Raw genomic sequence first — 18609 nt, 5'->3', positions numbered from 1 at the left:
TTATCCGAAAATCAAAATAGGTGGCGTGGCGTGAGGCGATGGTTTGCTTATTAGACATAAAATAACTAATAATTGGGAATTTAATTGTTTTTATAATCGAGCAATCAGCAATAGTCGTCGAACAAACGATAATCGATCAAAATTAATTAATCTGAGCGATAAAAATAAAGATATCTAGTAAAGGGAGCCAACTCAAAGGTGATCATTTGTTTAATTAAATATAAATAAATAAAAGACGAAAAAACAATTTTTACATTCGAACATTAACGAAGAAACGACGAACAAATAATTAAAATAAAAAAATCCGAAAATTAAAAAAAGAGGGGCTAAATTCACTAAGCCCTCTGTCACCAGGTCATAAAATTAAAAAAAAAATACAGATTACTACGTGGTCGTGGTTTTGCCTGATCTGTGAAAGGCACTTCCATGACGTTTTAAATATTTGTTTTTAAATAAAAAAAAGGAAAATCGCCTGTTTACATGATAAGAATCAAAGGAAATTAACAAAATGTCTAAAGGGTCGATAGTTTTGATAGCCTGTGGGAGTTTCAGCCCTCCTACGTATATGCATCTGCGAATGTTCGGTAAGTTATCATAAACGCGAAAAGGTCAAGGAAAAGTTAAATTTTATTTAAATATTTAATTGCACTCAAAATTTTAAAGAAGCAACAATAAAAAATATAAAAAATTAAAGAAAACTATAAAAGCTCATTTTCTAACGATAATCGTCAAACAATATATATTTATGTTAATTTATTTTATTTTTTCTTTAGAAATTGCCCGTGATTACATACATTCGTTTGGTATTGGTTCAGTAGTCGGCGGAATCGTTTCTCCTGTCCACGACGCTTACGGCAAAAAGGATTTAGTTGCTTCGCATCACAGGTAAATAAAAATATCACACCTCGTCCCAAAAGACATACCACTGAATGTTTTGCATCGCGATCCTCGAGATAATAAGCCTAAGTATTTCTCGGACACTTGTGATTGCGCCTTGTTTTACTTACATAGTTAAAAATGACAATGATTTCAATTGTTTTATTCAATTGTTTCCAAATCTATAAAACGAAAGTACAAAATGAGGAGAATCTGTTTTCTGTGGTTTACCCATGGGAGATTGGTTTTTCTATTTTGCCAACCTTCATCCCAGGTTGATTACAAGTGGCAGTGGATACTTTAAAGCTATGCTTCTAGATCTGTGTCTTGCTATGCTTGATTAGGCTATGCTTGATTATGTTTGATTACTGGCGGTAGGACCTCTTGTGAGTCCGCATGGGTAGGTACCACCGCCCTGCCTATTTCTGCCGTGAAGCAGTAATGCGTTTCAGTTTGAAGGGTGGGGCAGCCGTTGTAACTATACTGAGACCTTAGAACTTATATCTCAAGGTGTGTGGCGCATTTACGTTGTAGATGTCTATGGGTTCCAGTTACCACTTAACACCAGGTGGGCTGTGAGCTCGTCCACATATCTAGGCAATAAAAAAAAAAAGCACAAATCTTGTTGGCTTTCATAATATTATTTACACTTAATTTTTCAAGCCAGTTTTGAAATGAATCACTATTTGCTAGTGTCCAAGACAGTGGCAGAAGACCAAGTGAGCCAACAGTTTGTAAGCTGGCAAAAAAAGCATACATAAATATTAATTTAATTTACAAAATTTTCAGAATTAGCATGCTGAAATTAGCCTTGCGTTCCTCAAACTGGATCAAAGTATCGGAATGGGAATCTCGTCAGGCTGGCTGGACAAGAACCAGATTGTCCTTAAAATACCATCAAGTAAGTTTTGAAATTGGCTGTGAGGTACTTAATAATTTGCAAAGCCAAAAGTAATATAACGTAAAGTAAAAAAGTTTACTTACTGAATTGATATTAATAAATAATTATTTTTATGTTTTATTGCAATATTAAGTGAACCGTCGCATGATATAATTGTTGTTAAGGGGTTACTGGAGCACACAGGCATCACAACATAAATGCATCATGGCCATACCCTTGAACCATGTGTTTGAAATCTTGCATGATAGCAGGAATAGGCAGGACGGCCCAGGTACCCATCTCTGCTGGTCCACAATAACATTCAGTAATTTTCATACAAATGTAGCTGGAAAATTGTTAAGCAGATTTTTATTACATTCTGGTTTTCTATAATTGTCAAAAGTGTTGTCAAATTTCATGAGCATGTGTTAAGTGTATATTCGTTGGTATCTACTTGTGGATTTTCAATTTGAATATCACAACCAAGATTGAGAGCTGCTGCTCTGGTCATGATCATTAACCATGCTCTCTACATTGATATCAACAATTTCGTCATGCTATTCATTGATGACATGCATTACTGTAAGGGTATATGTGATATTTCATCTATCAGTGTTTATTTCGGAATGTGGTGAAGGACAGGTACTTCAAATATAACAAAAATGAATTGTTCTCTGGAGCACATCTTCAAAAGGGGCAGCTGGATTTTCTTAGCTTCAACCCATTGTGGTACAGTATTGAAGTCATTTAGACAGTAAAGCTAAGTTGGCATATAAAATATTATGAGACTTTAACAAAGCGAAACAGTCTCATACACCTAGCAGTATACACAGGTTCGGCTTCAAACGAACTTTAATGTAAATGCGCAACCCTCCTTGATATGAGTTTAAGGCCTCAGTATAGTTACAACGGCTGCCCTACTCTTCAAACCGAAACACAATACTGCTTCACGGCAGAAATAGGCCGGGTGGTGATACCTACCCGAGCGGACTCACAAGATGTCCTACCACCAGTAATTACGCAATTTATAATTTTGCGAGTTTGATTTTTATTACAACGATGTTATTCCTTCACCGTGGAGGTCAATTGTGAACATTTGTTAAGTACGTAGGTATTTCATTTCTAAAATTGGTACCTGGCTGCGGGATTCGAACACCGGTGCATCGCTAGATACGAATGCACCGGACGTCTTATACTTTAGGTCATGACTGCTCAACTCATTTCCGTTTGACTATATAAGATTGTTTGTATGATAAAATTGTCGATAATCCTGTTCTCATGGATTGGAGCCTCTGCTCGAAATGATCTCCCTAGATACTCTCTGTAGAGATACGGAGTATCTACTCTATACCTTGGTCGATGGAGATAGTTTGTGTTTGGTGTGCTCTGAGGAATTTTTGCAAATAGTCTCGTCATGTTGTTTTGATCATCGCACTAGAGCAGAGTTGATCCATACTGTGAAGAATTGCAAAAAAAACAACAGAAAATGAATCTGGAAAGTTCATCATCATTGTACAATCAAGATGTACTATAAGCCGTTATGAGGTAGGTTTAGCTATTCTGCCTATTTCTAAATCGCTATGCTAAACAATTTATAAATTTCAGGATATAATAAACGGATACAAATCAAATTTAGATCCAGATTCAGCGGAGTGGTTGCCAGATGACGTTCTCAATGTGAACAGCTATGATGAGACTGACAACTTTCCTCTAATGACGAATGGTAACTATCAAGAACGGGTGACAGTAAAGCTGCTCTGCGGTGCTGATCTTCTGGAGTCCTTCGCCACCCCGGGACTTTGGTCTGATGAAGATGTGAGTAGAGAGATTGTGAATAGGCAGACAAGATTCGCCTTCTCGAACTGTGTGCTTAGTACGAGTTTTGTAACGTTCTCGATAGCGTAAAAGTTAACTCAAATTTGTATGTAATAGCCTTTTCGCTTGATATGCAAATTCAGAGAATATTAACAAAATGCATAATTTTGTACATATTGAGAGGTTCATACAGGTTGTTTCCGATTATTTGTCATGGATCTTTCATGCATTTTGAAGGCTTTAAGAGCCATTGTACAATACCATTGAGACGCCGATCTCATGCTCCAAGCTGGGTATGGGATTAAGTGTTTTTCTCTGGCAACACTAACGTTGGCCCAACATTGCCAGTTTATCAGTAGCAACAACAGATCAGTGAGTCCGTATGTAATAGTTAAATTAATTTTCAGATCGAAGCAATAGTCGGTACGCATGGCTTAGTGGTGGTCACCAGGGCAGGCAGTAACCCCTCCAAGTTTATTCACGAATCTGACATACTTTATAAGCACAGGGTAAGCCGTGAACTGTACACATAGAGAAGGTAATGTGAGGTTAATAAAACAAATATAGTTACATGTTTGTTGGTATCAGCGACCGCGATGGATATCTGACGCGTTAACCACAGATTAACATATATGACTTATAACTTTTTTTAAAGGGATTTTAGGCCTGGTAACTAAGACCTTTAAGTCACGTCTTATTTTAATTTTTAATCTTATTTTTATGAACAATTATAATATGTAGTGAAATGAAATGAAGATGATTAGTTTGAGACATTAATCAGCTGGGATGAAATTAAATGAAATGAGATAAGATGATATGGAATGAAAATATATAATCTCGGTAAAATGGTGGTCATTTACTGAGACTTTCAGTGGACTTTTTGGAGGATACCAAGAAGTTACGTCCAGCGACTTTGTTTCATTTTCCCACATTTTTGCACTTTCACAGATATTAAACAGATAGACCACCGTTATTACACATTTAAACCTGAAGAAACACTAAATGGACAAAATAAAACAAACACAACCTCGCTCCTCGCGTTCCCGCCAAAAAAACTGGCTTATTACTAAAACTGCGTAATAAGTCTAGTGGGGTGGGGTATCATTCCCCTAAATCAATTTGTTTTTTATTCAATTAAGAGCACTCTGTACTCTGCATACACATTTACCCATATACGCAGACCACTGTTACGTGACGCACCAGTCGTCTCCCTCTAACAGTTGCGTTCGAGAGAGATAGATATAGAAACTAAGTGGTCAAACTAAGTGGTCTGGTAAAATCATTTTTCACTTCTTCACTGGTGGTAGGACCTCTTGTGAGTCCGCATGGGTGGGTGTCACCATCCTGCCTGTTTCTGCCGTGCGTTTCGGCTTTAGGGGTGGGGCAGCCGTTGTAGCTATACTTGAGATCTTAGAGCTTGTCTCAAGGTGGGTGGCGCATTTACGTTGTAGATGTCTATGGGCTCCAGTAACCACTTTACAACAGGTGGGCTGTGAGCTCGTTTACCTATCTAGGCAATAAAAAAAAACCTTTAGCGACTTTGTATTTGAAACTCTATGAAACTGAAACTAAAAAGAGATAAACATGGTATTGAGTTTGCCAGAGAATGAGAAAGAATATTTTTGAAGGTTTCTATGTTGCCGTGCCGTCCCTTCCTGGCTGAGCCTTTGCTCGCCCACCTGTCCTGGTGAAACTGGAAAGGCCTTCGGGCCACCAGTAATCTATCAATCATTAAAAAAAAAAGTTGCCGTGTGCAAATTGCATTTTTGTTTATCGTTGTAAAAATGAGTACATAAAATAATTGGGGGTGTGTTTGTTTGTTGTAACGTAGAGGAACATCCTGCTGGTGCCCAACCACGTGGTCAACGAGGTGAGCTCCACCGTGGTGCGGCGGCTGCTGCGGCGAGGCGAGAGCGCGCGCTACCTCACCGACGACGCCGTGCTCGCCTACGCCGCCCGCCACGCGCTCTACGCCGCCGCGCCGTGAGTATACCACCACCACCACCACCCGCGCTAACCCGATACTCACGTGTACTAACGGACGCTTCTCTCGCACGCCGCCCGGGACAGTGAGCACGCGAGTCTGCGCGACGTGACGTCATCAACCGCGCGCCCGCCGCCTGGGAGGCGCGCCAAAAAAACTAACTTTCTTATATCGAGCTCCCGCACCGACTCGGTCAGTCCGGTCGACGGCGTGAAACCGAAGCTGGCGTACGTGGACAGGGTGCCCCCCGGCTACGTGCCCGGGAAGGCGGTCAAGATCGTTAGTGACGTCACCCAGCACGCCGCGGCCGGCGACAAGGTGAGTCCTCACCCGTATGGCGGCGACCCCCCCGCGCGGCCTCCCTCGCCCCCCCGCGGCTCCTCGAAGGGGCGGTGCGCGGCCGACGTTAAGACGAGTCGATCGGAAGCGAGCAAGCTGTGCGACCAGGCCAGTGCGGGGCGAGGGTTGGGGGGTGCGGTGCGGGGGCCGGGGGTTGGGGCGCGGGGGTCGCGGAGCTGCGAGGACATCGTGCGTCTGCTGCTGACCAAGCACGGCATCCACGTGCTGAGCGACTCGGAGGCCGTCGTGTGAGCAGCCGCCATACCGCCGCCACACAATGTTTCAGAACCTTCACTTCCACTTGACAATATTTTACTATGTTTTATAAGACCTTTTTTTTCTTTCTCTCTACAATCAATTAATGTAGAGACAGCAATGTTTGTGTAATATGAGAAATAGGTAATGTACTTGAATTTCTTTCTACAAAAAAAAAAAGTAAAACACATACTACGGGATGTGTTCGTATGTAAATTTTGTCGTTTGAACAAATAAAAAACGGTACTTGCTCAACGCTTCGATACGGTAACCCTATATGGTAACACTGGGATAATTTAAATATATCTAGCAACACTAACACTCTAGATAAATCTAGCAACACTCAACTCTTTTTACTTTTAAATTTACGGATGTGTAGTCTATTTGTAAAGTTGAAATATTAAAAATATAATATAACTTATTTTATTAGCGTGTCGTCAGCGTCGACTAAATATATTATCTAAAATTTATTCAATGGAACCTCCATAATTGTATTCGAAAAGAATTAAAAGCCAAAAACATTGCCAAATTTACAAAAATAAATAAATTAGAAAGTCAATTCAATTATGAAACTCCTACTTATATCTATTATAATAATATATGTATTCTATTTCGAATTTAGAAAAAAAATATATTTAATCTTCCATTTTATCGTATTTTATTTATTATTATAGAATTTATTAAAAATAAAAATATTTAATCTAAAATACGGAAAAAAAAAACTCGAAATGTGTGATTACACAAAAGTCTTAATATACAGTTCTGGTGCCAAATCGATTTGATTACTTACCGCATAACGGTAATGGATTTCAGTTTACACGGTGGCTAAATTGAAAATACGACCTCAAACGTCTCAAGGTCCGATGAGAAGTTAATGCACAATTGAGAATACGACCTCATGTCTCAAGGTCTGATGAGAAGTTAATGCACAAATATCGCGCAATATAACAAAAGACAGCACAAATACGCATTCAAAACAATATTATAAGAAGGAAGTGTCCTAAGGTCGGTGTGTCCTGTATTGTCGGATATAAATGACGTAGAGTCTCCGAAAATCGTATGTAGAGGTCGCACGAGTAGGTACCACCACCCTGCCTATTTCTGCCGTAAAGAAATAATGCGCTTCGGTTCGAAGGGCGGGGCAGCCGTTGTTCTGTTAAAATTGAGACTTTACAACTCACGTCTCAAGGTGGGTGGCGGCATTTCGTTGTAGATGTCCATGGGCTTCGATAACCATTTACGATAACCAGGTGGGCCGTGAGCTCGTTCATCCATCGGAGCAATAAAAAAAATGTAGGACTTGTCTGTCGTCTTCCACCGTCAGTATGGTTTCCAAAAACTTACCACCCCCCACTAATGATGGATTTACGCTTAGGTCCGTGAGGCCCAGGCGGCTTGATTTGAGGGGCTTGAATGGGGAGTATTTGAAAATGTAAAGACAGTCTCCTTTGAAAATGAGTTCAAATTGGTTTTTCGAAGAAAAAAAATGGTCTCATTTTAAATCTAAAATATTGGATCAAATTTAATTGGATTTATTCTAACCTTAAAGGCGGTGCGATAAACAGGACCAAGCCGGTATCAAGCCTAAATCCATCATGCTCTCCCTCGCACAAGTATTCACTGCTTCTAAACACAAGTACACGCAGAGTTTGCAGACAACATCGAGCTACTCACACATTTCGAGTAAATATCTTAATCTAAACGAAAAATAATATAAAATTAAAAAAATATATATGTCTCTTTCTACCCTTATTGTAGATGCCACCTAAATTGTATATAATATATTTCCCTATAAAGATTTATCTAGTTGAATATCTCTTTGATTCGTGTAAACTAGAATAATAGAAACTAATATTAATTTTTAATAATATTTAGTTAAAATTTATGAAGTCGTCGTGGCCTAAAGGATAATACGTCTGGTTCGTTCATATTATGTAGCGATGCACCGGTGTTCGAATCCCGCAGGCGGGTACCAATTTTTCTAATGAAATACGTACTTAACAAATGTTCATGATTGACTTCCACGGTGAAGGAATAACATCGTGCAATAAAAATCAAACCCGCAAAATTATAATTTGCGTAATTACTGGTGGTAGGACCTTTTTTGAGTCCGCATGGGTAGGTACTACCATCCTGCCTATTTCTGCAGTGAAGCAGTAATGCGTTTCGGTTTGAAAGCACGGTGAAGTTGTGAAGATAATGTCGTGTAATAAAAATCAAACCCGCAAAATTATAATTTGCCAAATTACTGGTGGTAGGATCTTTTGGGAGTCCGCACGAGTAGGTACTACCACCCTGCGTATTTCTGCCGTGAAGCAGTAATGCGTTTCGGTTTGGAGGGTAGTGGTAATTTGCATAATTACTGGTGGTAGGCGAGTGAGTCCGCACGGGTAGTTACCACCACCCTGCCTATTTCTGTCGTGACGTAGTAATGCGTTTCGGTTTGAAGGGTGGGGCAGCCGATGTGACTATACTGAGAACTTATATCTCAAGGTGGGTTGCGCATTAACGTTGTAGATGTCTATGGGCTCCAGTAACCACTTAACACCAGGTGGGCTGTGAGCTCGTCCACCCATCTAAACATTAAAAAAAAAGACATCCAAATTTCGGGACGATGAATACTGTGAAGTAATCGAAATATCAGAAATTGTAATATTATTTTAGAAAACGTATGGGAGACTAGAAACATTTTCCATTGATTGGACTTACGCTTCTTGATTATATACTTAGTCTGGCCATAAATACTGTTACAAATAAAAAACAAAAAAAAATCTATGGCAAATAACATTTATTACTTTTACAGTGTACAAACTGTTTTTACAGTGTAAAAAACAATTTAAAGTATAAAAAGCTTATTCGAAGTGGTCTCCATTGGCTGCAATACAGTCCTTAAACGTTGAGGCCAGTTATCAATAGAAGCACGCACTCTTTCCATGGGAAAAATTTTCACTGCCAATCGTACGGATTGTTTTAGGGACTCCAAATTATCATGGCGTTTAGAGTAAGCCGTACTCTCTAAAACTGACCATAAATCATAATCCAGCGGATTAAGATCCGGACTAGACGACGGCCAGTCTTCAGCTCTGATGAAGTCCGAAACGTTCGTTTCCAACCAAGATTGCGTAGACCGAGCTTTATGACCTGGCGCCGAGTCTTGCTGGAAGGACCATTCTTGATTATTGAACATGGTGTTGTTAAGGGGCTTCACTACCTTCTCAAGAATGGTATCTTGATACACTTGTGCCGATGTTTTGATACCTTTTTCACAAAAGTATGGCCCAGTCACTCTTTCATAGCTAATATCCCACCAAACCACTGAAGTCGGATAGGGCCCACGTTGCACTCTGTCGACTAATTGGGAAGCTTCCTTAGAGCTTTGAGCATAAATACAGTCATTTTGTTTGTTAAAATGGTGCTCAATTGTAAAAATTTTCTCATCCGTAAACATAATTTTTCTATGACCTCCCTTTGCGTACCGCTTCAGTAGTTGTTTCGATTTTACCATCCTATTCTCTTTTAAATTATCAGTTAAAAAATGACCAGTACGTCTCTTATAGGCTGCAAGTCCTAAGTCATCTTTTAAAATACGCGACCTGGTTCTAGGTGCTATCTTCATCTCCCGAAATAAAATATTTTGCTTTCGGACAGGATTTCTTCGAATTCTTTCCCTTACTGCTTTGACCACATTTCTCGTAGGAACACTACGTGGACGGCCAGATCTTTTTCTGTCACAAACAGAGGAGGTCTCATTGCACCTATTAATAGCCCGGTACACAAAAATTTTCCTAATACCAAGCGTATGGAGAGTTTTTAAAATTGCATTTGGCTCCATACCTACTTTGTGTAATGCAATCACAGCGGTTCGGTTCCCTTTATCACCCCACAACATTTTAATATCGCAAAATATTGTACAATGTATTGGCGCCAAAATGAGAAAACCAATGAGCAATCATATAAAAATGACAGATTCCAAATTCAAATGTAATATTTTGTTTATTTTTAATTGTAACAGTATTTATGGCCAGACTAAGTATATTAATTGCCTTACACTGGACTTGGTAGCGTAATTTCTTTGTTTATTTATCATGTGTCATTTTTTTTTATTCAACGATAAGGCTTGATAAATAATTTAATATGATGATGATGAATAATGATGTAGCGGGCTTAGCTTAGTACAGTCTTACTTACTACTCGACACAGACTACTAAGCTAAGCCCGGTACAAGCACAAAAGTAACAAAATATTTAACGCAGTTTATTCAGCTATTTTTTAAATATACTATATTTTTTCTTGTCTTTTCGGCTTAGTATGCTTATAGGCAGCATTGCATTGCATTCTTCAATTATTATTACATCCCAGTAAAACGTAATTATAGTTTCAAACTTAGGCCAAATTTCGCTAAAGGCAACCATTTTCATTGTTTTCTTTTTTATAATATCCCTTAATTTTATTTATCTTATTTGTCCAACCACTGAATTCAACAAAATATCGTCTTCTCGCATTAAAACTGTATAATCTCAAAACTTACTAATTTTACAGGAGAGTGTTTTAAAGGTTTAACATATTGTGATATTTTTAATATTAATCATATTTGCAACGTTTATTTTTTATTTTTTACCAGTTACATTATCTGTCTTTTAAAGTAAGATAAAATTATGTATTAATTTTGTTACTAGTAGTTAAAAAATAGGTAAACTAAAAAAAAATAAAAAAAAAAAATAAACAACGCTCTTTTGACAGTATTTATGAGAAAAATACTGATGATATCAAATGATTCCGCATATTAACTCAATTTCCAATGTTTTTGGAAATTGTACACTTTTAATGCGAAAAGATCCATATATTTAGGAGTGTTAATTTTGAGATAAAAAAGCCATTGTAATTATTACGACAGTTTGAAATTGCAAAAGAATGTTTAATATTTTTAATGTTATTTTAATTTATGCTAAAGTACTTTAATTGTCAATGCCTGATAATGACGGTCTAAATATTTATTGAATTTATAAAATATCAAATACACGTTTATAATACCTCTCGTTTCTATAATACATATATATTTAAAAAAAAAACGTGTTGACAGCGTTTGTAAGGTGTTAAACCGCCTTGTTATCAACCAGCAATGGATGCTAAACAATTAAATGCGCTCATGAAAGTTCTGAAAATAGAAAATTCGAAATATGTTTTTTTTTAAGACGCGTCGATTGGTCCTGTCAATTAGAACTCCTCCAGCCAAATACGAGTCGCTCAAAGCATTAATATTTTTTTGTTTTTTTTTTGACGATGTTATATATCGATGAACACCGACTGCATGCACGAAAAAGTGTCACGTTCCGCCTGAGCTTGAGCGTGCAAGCGAGAGCGAGGAACACGCGATAGAGAGGCACGATCGCCCCAAGCGTTGGCTCGTGACACGTTTATATCTCAAGTGACGTCAGAACGTAGCACTTGGAATAATTTTGCTACTGACGTTATCACATAATAAATTTTAATAAATTTGAATTCAAAATAGTGTAAGAAAAAATGATTTTATTGTAAAAAAAAAACGTGGAGTGCTTTTCAGGATATTATCAAAATAACCCTTTCTACTCATATCTGTTCATAAAATATTTATAACTACTGATACCATGCACCACACGCTTTTTTTTACAATAAAATCATTTTTTCTTACACTATTTTTAATTCAAATTTATTAAGGATTATTTTCTATTTTTTAGTTGGGTTTTCTATAAAAGCGTATTTTGTTTTATTTTTTTAAACTATTCTTTATTTTTCATTTTCATTGTCATTCTTAATAAGTATACCAAATTTCGAGTTAATCCGACGTTTTGAAGGGGGTCAAAAACATGTTCAAAGATTCCGTTACATACTAAACATACATACGTCTGAAGCTAATAAAAGAGCGTATTAAAAACCAATTTTGTTTGTTTGTTTGAATTATACTCATTTAAGTTCTCTGTTTTTGTTTTGTTGTTTTTTGTTAATCCCTCTTTCGTTCGCGCATCCCCTTCGTTCGGTTTTAACTTTGGTGTTGTGTTGTTGGTAGGGAAGCGGTTGCGCATTGTAGCTGACGTGTTGCGCGCCGACGCGGTCCGCCCCGTGAGCGCGACACGCCGGCGCCGCGACGTGACCGAGGCGCGAGCCGCCCTGTGTGCATGACCACGTCGTATGTAGCCAGTGTCGTATTCGATGTTTGTTCTGACGCATTGTACGCTGGCGACCCTGTGATAGTGCGGGATTCGAAGTTTGTCGCTTTAACGCCGGCCCTGCGATAATGCGGGATTTAAAATCTCGCTTTAATGCCGGCCCTGCGATAATGCGGGATTCGAAATCTCGCTTTAATGCCGCCCCTGCGATAATGCGGGATTCGAAATCTCGCTTTAATGCCGGCCCTGCGATAATGCGGGATTCGAAATCTCGCTCTAATGCCGGCCCTGCGATAATGCGGGATTTGCCAGCCCTGCGATAATGCGGGATTTAAAATCTCGCTCTAATGCCGGTCCTCCGATAATGCGGGATTTAAAATCTCGCTTTAATGCCGGCCCTGCGATAATGCGTGATTCGAAATCTCGCTTTAATGCCGGCCCTGCGATAATGCGGGATTCGAAATCTCGCTCTAATACCGGTCCTCCGATAATGCGGGATTTGAAATCTCGCTTTAATGCCGGCCCTGCGATAATGCGGGGTTCGGAATCTCGCTTTAACGCCGGCCCTGCGATAATGCGGGATTCTGTTGCTTGGTAATCCGCCTTCTGTTGCCATGATTACGCCGATCTTAATTTTTTTATTGTTTTATGAAAATGTACCAAATTTTAAATGTTTTCTTTACGTAATCATTGATTCATACCGGCGTACAATGTGTTAAGTGGAATTGCTTTGGCGTTTTTCGCGCTACTTAGTCGTTGGTAGCCTAAGGGACTATTCCGACTTCACGCGGATCGTTAGGTGAGCTCACCACGGGCTCAACTTGAGAGAACTGTTAACAGTAGCCCTAGCAAGAGCAGTGCTTCGCTGAGTCTACTACCGGGTCGGAATCGTGACCCACTGAGTAGATATGGCGAGAAACTCAGTGGATATGCTTTGGCCTAGACGCTTTTGCGAATATATTCTTTCATAAAAACATTATAGATTAGCTTCTTTAGAAAAATTTAAGACATGGTAGCGAATTATAAATGGGTTATTGTCTCTCTCGTTTCTCACTCGTAAATCGAAAAAGGACGCGAAATTCGCCAAAGGATTTCCACTCTTTATCTATTAAGCTTCCCGATCCGTGCATGTCGATATAGAAAAATACGTTACGTTCTTTAGCTTTTTGAGCGTTAGTAAAATTGTGCTTTTTAAGTATTTATGTCGCGATTAAGAATTTGAAGGAAAACTTCGGCCGAAAAATACGAATGTGAGCTTTGAAGCTTTATACAATACAAAATAATAGCTTTTTCGGTATTGTCATGTGGTGCAGTTAATTACGCACGTCCTTACATTAAAAGATATAAGCTTCTATGATAGCTTTGGATAGCATCGAGGATTCGCCTGAATTCAATTGTGAAAATTTCTTTAACATTTCGATATATCTCATCACTGCTATACTATTACAGTATGTTATATAGTAAAGCACGTTCGGATTCTCAAAAACATGCTCATTTTCGCTCATTTTCGAACACGCAAAAACAAACTTTATCACGTTAGAAAATAAAGTTTGTATTCATTAAAATATCTAATTCGAGAAAAAGACATCTCAATGCATAATTTAATGTAGATTTAAAATCGTATTGGATTTTTTTATTTATTTGATTATTCTCTTGTTGTTATCGTTCAAAAAGTTGATAGAACGTGGCAACCCTATTTGATTGTTCGCTTTTAGAAATTTGATACTGTGTTAATGTTTAATTTTTAGAAATTTGTAGTCATCTCATTTTATTCGACTCATTTAGTTTCAATTCGTGAACAAAGAAACTATCACTCGCTTAATTATTATATCTACGACAGAACGAAGCTATCGATTTTTGATTTAAATGCAAATAGAAATTAACGAATTCGTTTTTAAACGCCCTGTATGTATAATATCGCTGTGTTGGAAACTACAGCTCGTTGTTTTTGTTATTATTGTTAACATAGTAATTTATTTGGGGTTAGTGATATATATGAACAAAGCTTAGTGTGATACATACATATAATATGAAGAAAAAAACTATTGAAAAAAAAAACTATTCATGACGCTATTTATAAAAAAAATGTCTCATAACTTTTATATCGGTTTACTTAGAATTATAATAATTATTAATATTTTAATACATAATATGTACGTTACAAATAAATAAATATATATTGTGATAATTTAAAATAATTCAATTAGTTGAAATTATTGTTTAAATATATAGAATGTGAATGTTTGTAATTATTGTTAAATTTTTTGCTTAAAACGGACTAATGAGGACCCGTAATCGTTTTGGTGAACAACCATCGCTCATTTCAACATAAATGACAAGTCGAAGCTTTAATTGACGTTAAAGTTAAAAATAAATAAAGAACTAAGAACACCTTATCATCAAATGTATTTAGGCGATTGAATCATAAGTTAATATAGATTTATATAAATACACTAGTGACCCGCCCTCGCTTCGCTTCGGAAACTGTAATTTATTATTGATTTCTCCACTATTTAATGGATGTTATTATACACTAGCTGACCCGGCAGACTTCGTAGTGCCTCAATCGATAAATAAAAGACCTAGACTTTTATATAGAATAAACTTAAAACAAACAAAAGGAATCCGTCCGACGGGGGACACGTCAAAGGGAAAACAAAATTGTTATTTTTATTTAATTCCGAGAATTTTCATATTTTTATACCTTTTAAACCTCTGGACTTCCAAAAATAATTCAAGACCAAAATTAGCCAAATTGGTCAAGCCGTTTTCATGTTATGTCGTGACAACGGAAAACGGGTTTCATTTTTATATATATATAGATATAAACCTTCCTCTTCAATCACTCTCTCTATTAAAAATACCGCATCAAAATCTGTTGCGTAGTTTTAATGATTTAAGCGTACATACGGACAGAGAAAGCGACTTTGTTTTATACTATGTAGTGATTCTACAGAAATCGTTGCCATATAAAATCGTGTGAAGTTTTTTTTTGTCTCTTTCTCGCACTCCGGATTCGATATAAATCTCTTAGAAAGCGAACGAGAAGACGGCACATAAGATGGAAAGTTGTCATCCCTAGGGGCGTTACGATATCCTTAATAAGTTCTGATAAAACGATTCGATGATCACCTAATGACGGGCTTTTCTTTTGAAATCAATAACATTTGGCGTGATTTTTTCATGGTCTCCTCCTCCTTCGATTTCCTCAATGCTGAGAGTCACGACCACCTCCTCGCAACAAAAGGTTATTATGGATCACTCTACGCCATTTGCTCCCACCCTTTTCATGGTACTCCTCTGTAAATAAAATAGGACCATAATACTACTACATAAAATCTAGGCGTATCATACAGAGGACCTTTGTACCGGGAACGCACTCACACTTATTTATTTATTTATTTAAAAAAGTACTGCCACATCACAAATATTTAACATTGAAAATAACTTGAAGTATTTGATTTATGGCCCGATGCATGTGACAATAATGGCGTACATAACATTGGCAATTGATCGGCTCGAAGATGAAATACAATAATAATAATAAAAAGAGTACCTAATGAAAACATACTTTGAAATTCACACTACGCCAGGAGGGCAGCGGGGCGGGGGATATTTAAAAACCATACAACCTAATGCTATTTATATGTTTTTTATCGTTAATTAATTACGATCTTATCGTTTGAAAGGAATCTATACTTCTATATCTATACTAATATTATAAAGAGGAAAGATTTGTTTGTTTGTTTGTTTCGAATAGGCTCCGAAACTACTGGACCGATTTGAAAAATTCTTGTTCCATTAGAAGCCGACATTGTCCCTGATGAACATAGGCTACTTTTTTTAATTTTTAAAAAAAAATTATTTTTTGTTTTCATGTGTGTTTTAATGTTTCCGAAGCGAAGCGAGGGCGGGTCGCTAGTGTTTAAATAAAACCCTAAAATTTTATCACGTATCACGATAGATTGTGTAATTAGAGACTTTGAAAACAATTATGTATATATATTTTTCGATCGATAATCTTCCAATGTAGGTATTGTCTGTATGTATGTATACAGGTTAAGATCGAGCCGTTTTCTAGTGGCGTTTTTAATTTAATTTCCATTAATCCTGTCCTCAATTTTGGATTGTCTGTATTATGGGAATCAGAGACTGATATACGTACTTATATACAAATTTCTATGTATATATACAGGGTGTCCCAGAAAGAATGGATAATCCTGAAACACCTAATAGCAGAGCTATACGGGACTCAAAAATAAAAAAAAATCTTTCTTAGTTAGTATCCAAATTAAAAATAAAGAAAAACTACCAAATTTCATGATTAAAATTTAAGTTCAGATTAACTTTAAAAAAAAATTACACTAGCTACTCATACTATTTCCTGCATATTCATTAGTTACAGTCCATGTAGAATATTATAACACCAAAAAGCCTATGGATTTCATTTATTTGTAGCTGTTGTATATTCCAGAAATGCACAGCAGTATGGAAACAACAACTTTTTTTTTAAATACGTAATTTGGGTACTACCTGAGTTTTTTTTTGTGGCCCCTAATAGCTCTACTATGAGGTGTTTCAGGATTATCCATGCTTTTTTTTTATTAATTTTTTATAGGACAGCCCACCTGGTGTTAAATTCTTCTTCATTCTTTCTGGGACACCCTGTATATATTAAAAGGCCAGACTTATAGTCGGATTTTTTATTAGACGAAGTAAACTGACGTTTACTGTGTTGTCAGTTTTTGATGAAATAAAAATAGTGTTGTGACAAAGTGAACGATTGAAAAAACTCCTGAATTAATGAAATTGCCTCGATTGTCTAGTGAATAGTTAGTGTGCCGAACTGCCGATATCGGGCACGGGGTTCGAATTTTAGCCGTGCTTTGTACATACCAACGAGTTTTCGACGAAACATTATGTTCCTATGGTATCTACCTGTACTGAATACCGAGTGTTTTAAACATTAAGAAAAACATTGCGAGGAAGCTTGTAAGACTGTCCTATTTCCAATGCATCATATAGTTGAAACTATAGATGTATAAAATATAACAATTATAGGTACATAGGTAATGAAAATAAAAAAAACTGATTGTAGTTACATACTACTAGTAACATATTATTATATTGGATCACTTTAATACAATTTTATTGTAAAATATAAATAATATTCTTTTATAGTTTGAAATTAATGAGTAACTCTTCACACTCATTGTTCATTTATGTGATTGAACGAGAACTGAACGCATCACTATTACTTTAAATATAGCAACATTATTTCACAAAGTGACATTAGCTACTGTCAGCTGGCTTCGTCTAATTAAAAATCCGACTATAGAGTATAGTTACTCGATGGGAATCGAACCTACGACCTACGGTTCAGCAATCGCGAGCGTTACTTAGTCCGCCACCATATCGGCTAAAGTTTTTTTTCATACAATCGAAATTTTAATAGTCGCTTGATAAATTCTTTAGGATCCGAAAATCTTCAATTATCAGATTAGTAATTAATTTCTTTTTATCCAATTGTATTTGCGTAGATTTGCGTTCAGACACTGTTAATACTTATTACATTATCAGAAATAAGATTAGTGTAGGCGGCTAACTCGATTGAGTATATGGCTTGTTTAATTAATATTACATTCTTATATAAAAGCTAAGAGAAACCTTCAGGGTTTATTGTCGAGAGCAGTAATTTATTTTCATAACGAATTATTTATTTATTTATTCAACTTAATGCACATAAGTACAATGGCGGACTTAATGCCTGAGGCATTCTCTACTAGTCAACCAAGGGTGGTGTAGAGAATCCTGTGGTAGGTGCATTACTTAATGTGAAACAACCAGACTACATTATACAATATACAAACACATGCACGGTATATATATATAATTATCTCGCGTCTTTCAGGATTTTTCAGGTGAAATATCCCTTTTTTTTTTGTTTGTGCATGTTTTTAAATGTATTTACGTTAGTAATGTTAAACTTAATATTGGATTAAAAAATATAATTATATACTTTCGTGTTATTTATGTTATGTTCAAGTTGTATCGGTTGTAATGTATATATGAATTATTCGTTGAACTATTCCATGTACTTACTTGAAACTTTGGTTGTTATAATAAATATTTAATTTTATGTTTACGTTGATTTTATTTAAAAACCCTATTTTTATTTTGTGCGCGATTGTATCGATTGTGTGAATATGTTGGATCGATACGCACGGTGATCTAAGTTGTACTAGTGAATACAAAATGTTGAAGTCGACACGGCCTAAAGGATAAGAGGTGTACCGGGCGATGCGAATGTACCGGGG

The 18609-nt window shown here is 36.7% G+C and overlaps 1 protein-coding gene across 1 annotated transcript; it reads left to right on the top strand.

Moving 5' to 3' along the window:
* The first annotated feature begins 380 nt into the window (after positions 1-380).
* On the top strand, positions 381-18435 carry Nmnat (nicotinamide mononucleotide adenylyltransferase). Its single transcript, XM_028172299.2, has 8 exons — positions 381-584; positions 774-885; positions 1666-1777; positions 3362-3571; positions 3979-4080; positions 5403-5554; positions 5642-5873; positions 12193-18435. The coding sequence occupies exons 1-8, from the start codon at positions 509-511 to the stop codon at positions 12211-12213; spliced, it is 1017 nt and encodes a 338-aa protein (XP_028028100.2). The 5' UTR covers positions 381-508; the 3' UTR covers positions 12214-18435.
* Positions 18436-18609: the final 174 nt, after the last annotated feature.

The sequence above is a fragment of the Bombyx mandarina genome, chromosome 26, assembly GCF_030267445.1.
Source record: "Bombyx mandarina strain Sakado chromosome 26, ASM3026744v2".
Taxonomy (NCBI): Eukaryota; Metazoa; Arthropoda; class Insecta; order Lepidoptera; family Bombycidae; genus Bombyx; species Bombyx mandarina.
Note: the sequence above shows the minus strand (reverse complement) of the source record. Positions and strands in the feature narration are given on the sequence as shown.

What these genes read in the sequence shown, in the direction of transcription:
- Nmnat (XM_028172299.2), top strand. Translation starts at nt 509, where the DNA reads ATGTCTAAAGGGTCGATAGTTTTGATAGCCTGTGGGAGTTTCAGCCCT. An exon ending in TTAGTTGCTTCGCATCACAG is followed by an intron (nt 886 to 1,665) that starts GTAAATAAAAAT and finishes CAAAATTTTCAG; the next exon opens with AATTAGCATGCTGAAATTAG. An exon ending in GCGCTCTACGCCGCCGCGCC is followed by an intron (nt 5,555 to 5,641) that starts GTGAGTATACCA and finishes CGCCCGGGACAG; the next exon opens with TGAGCACGCGAGTCTGCGCG.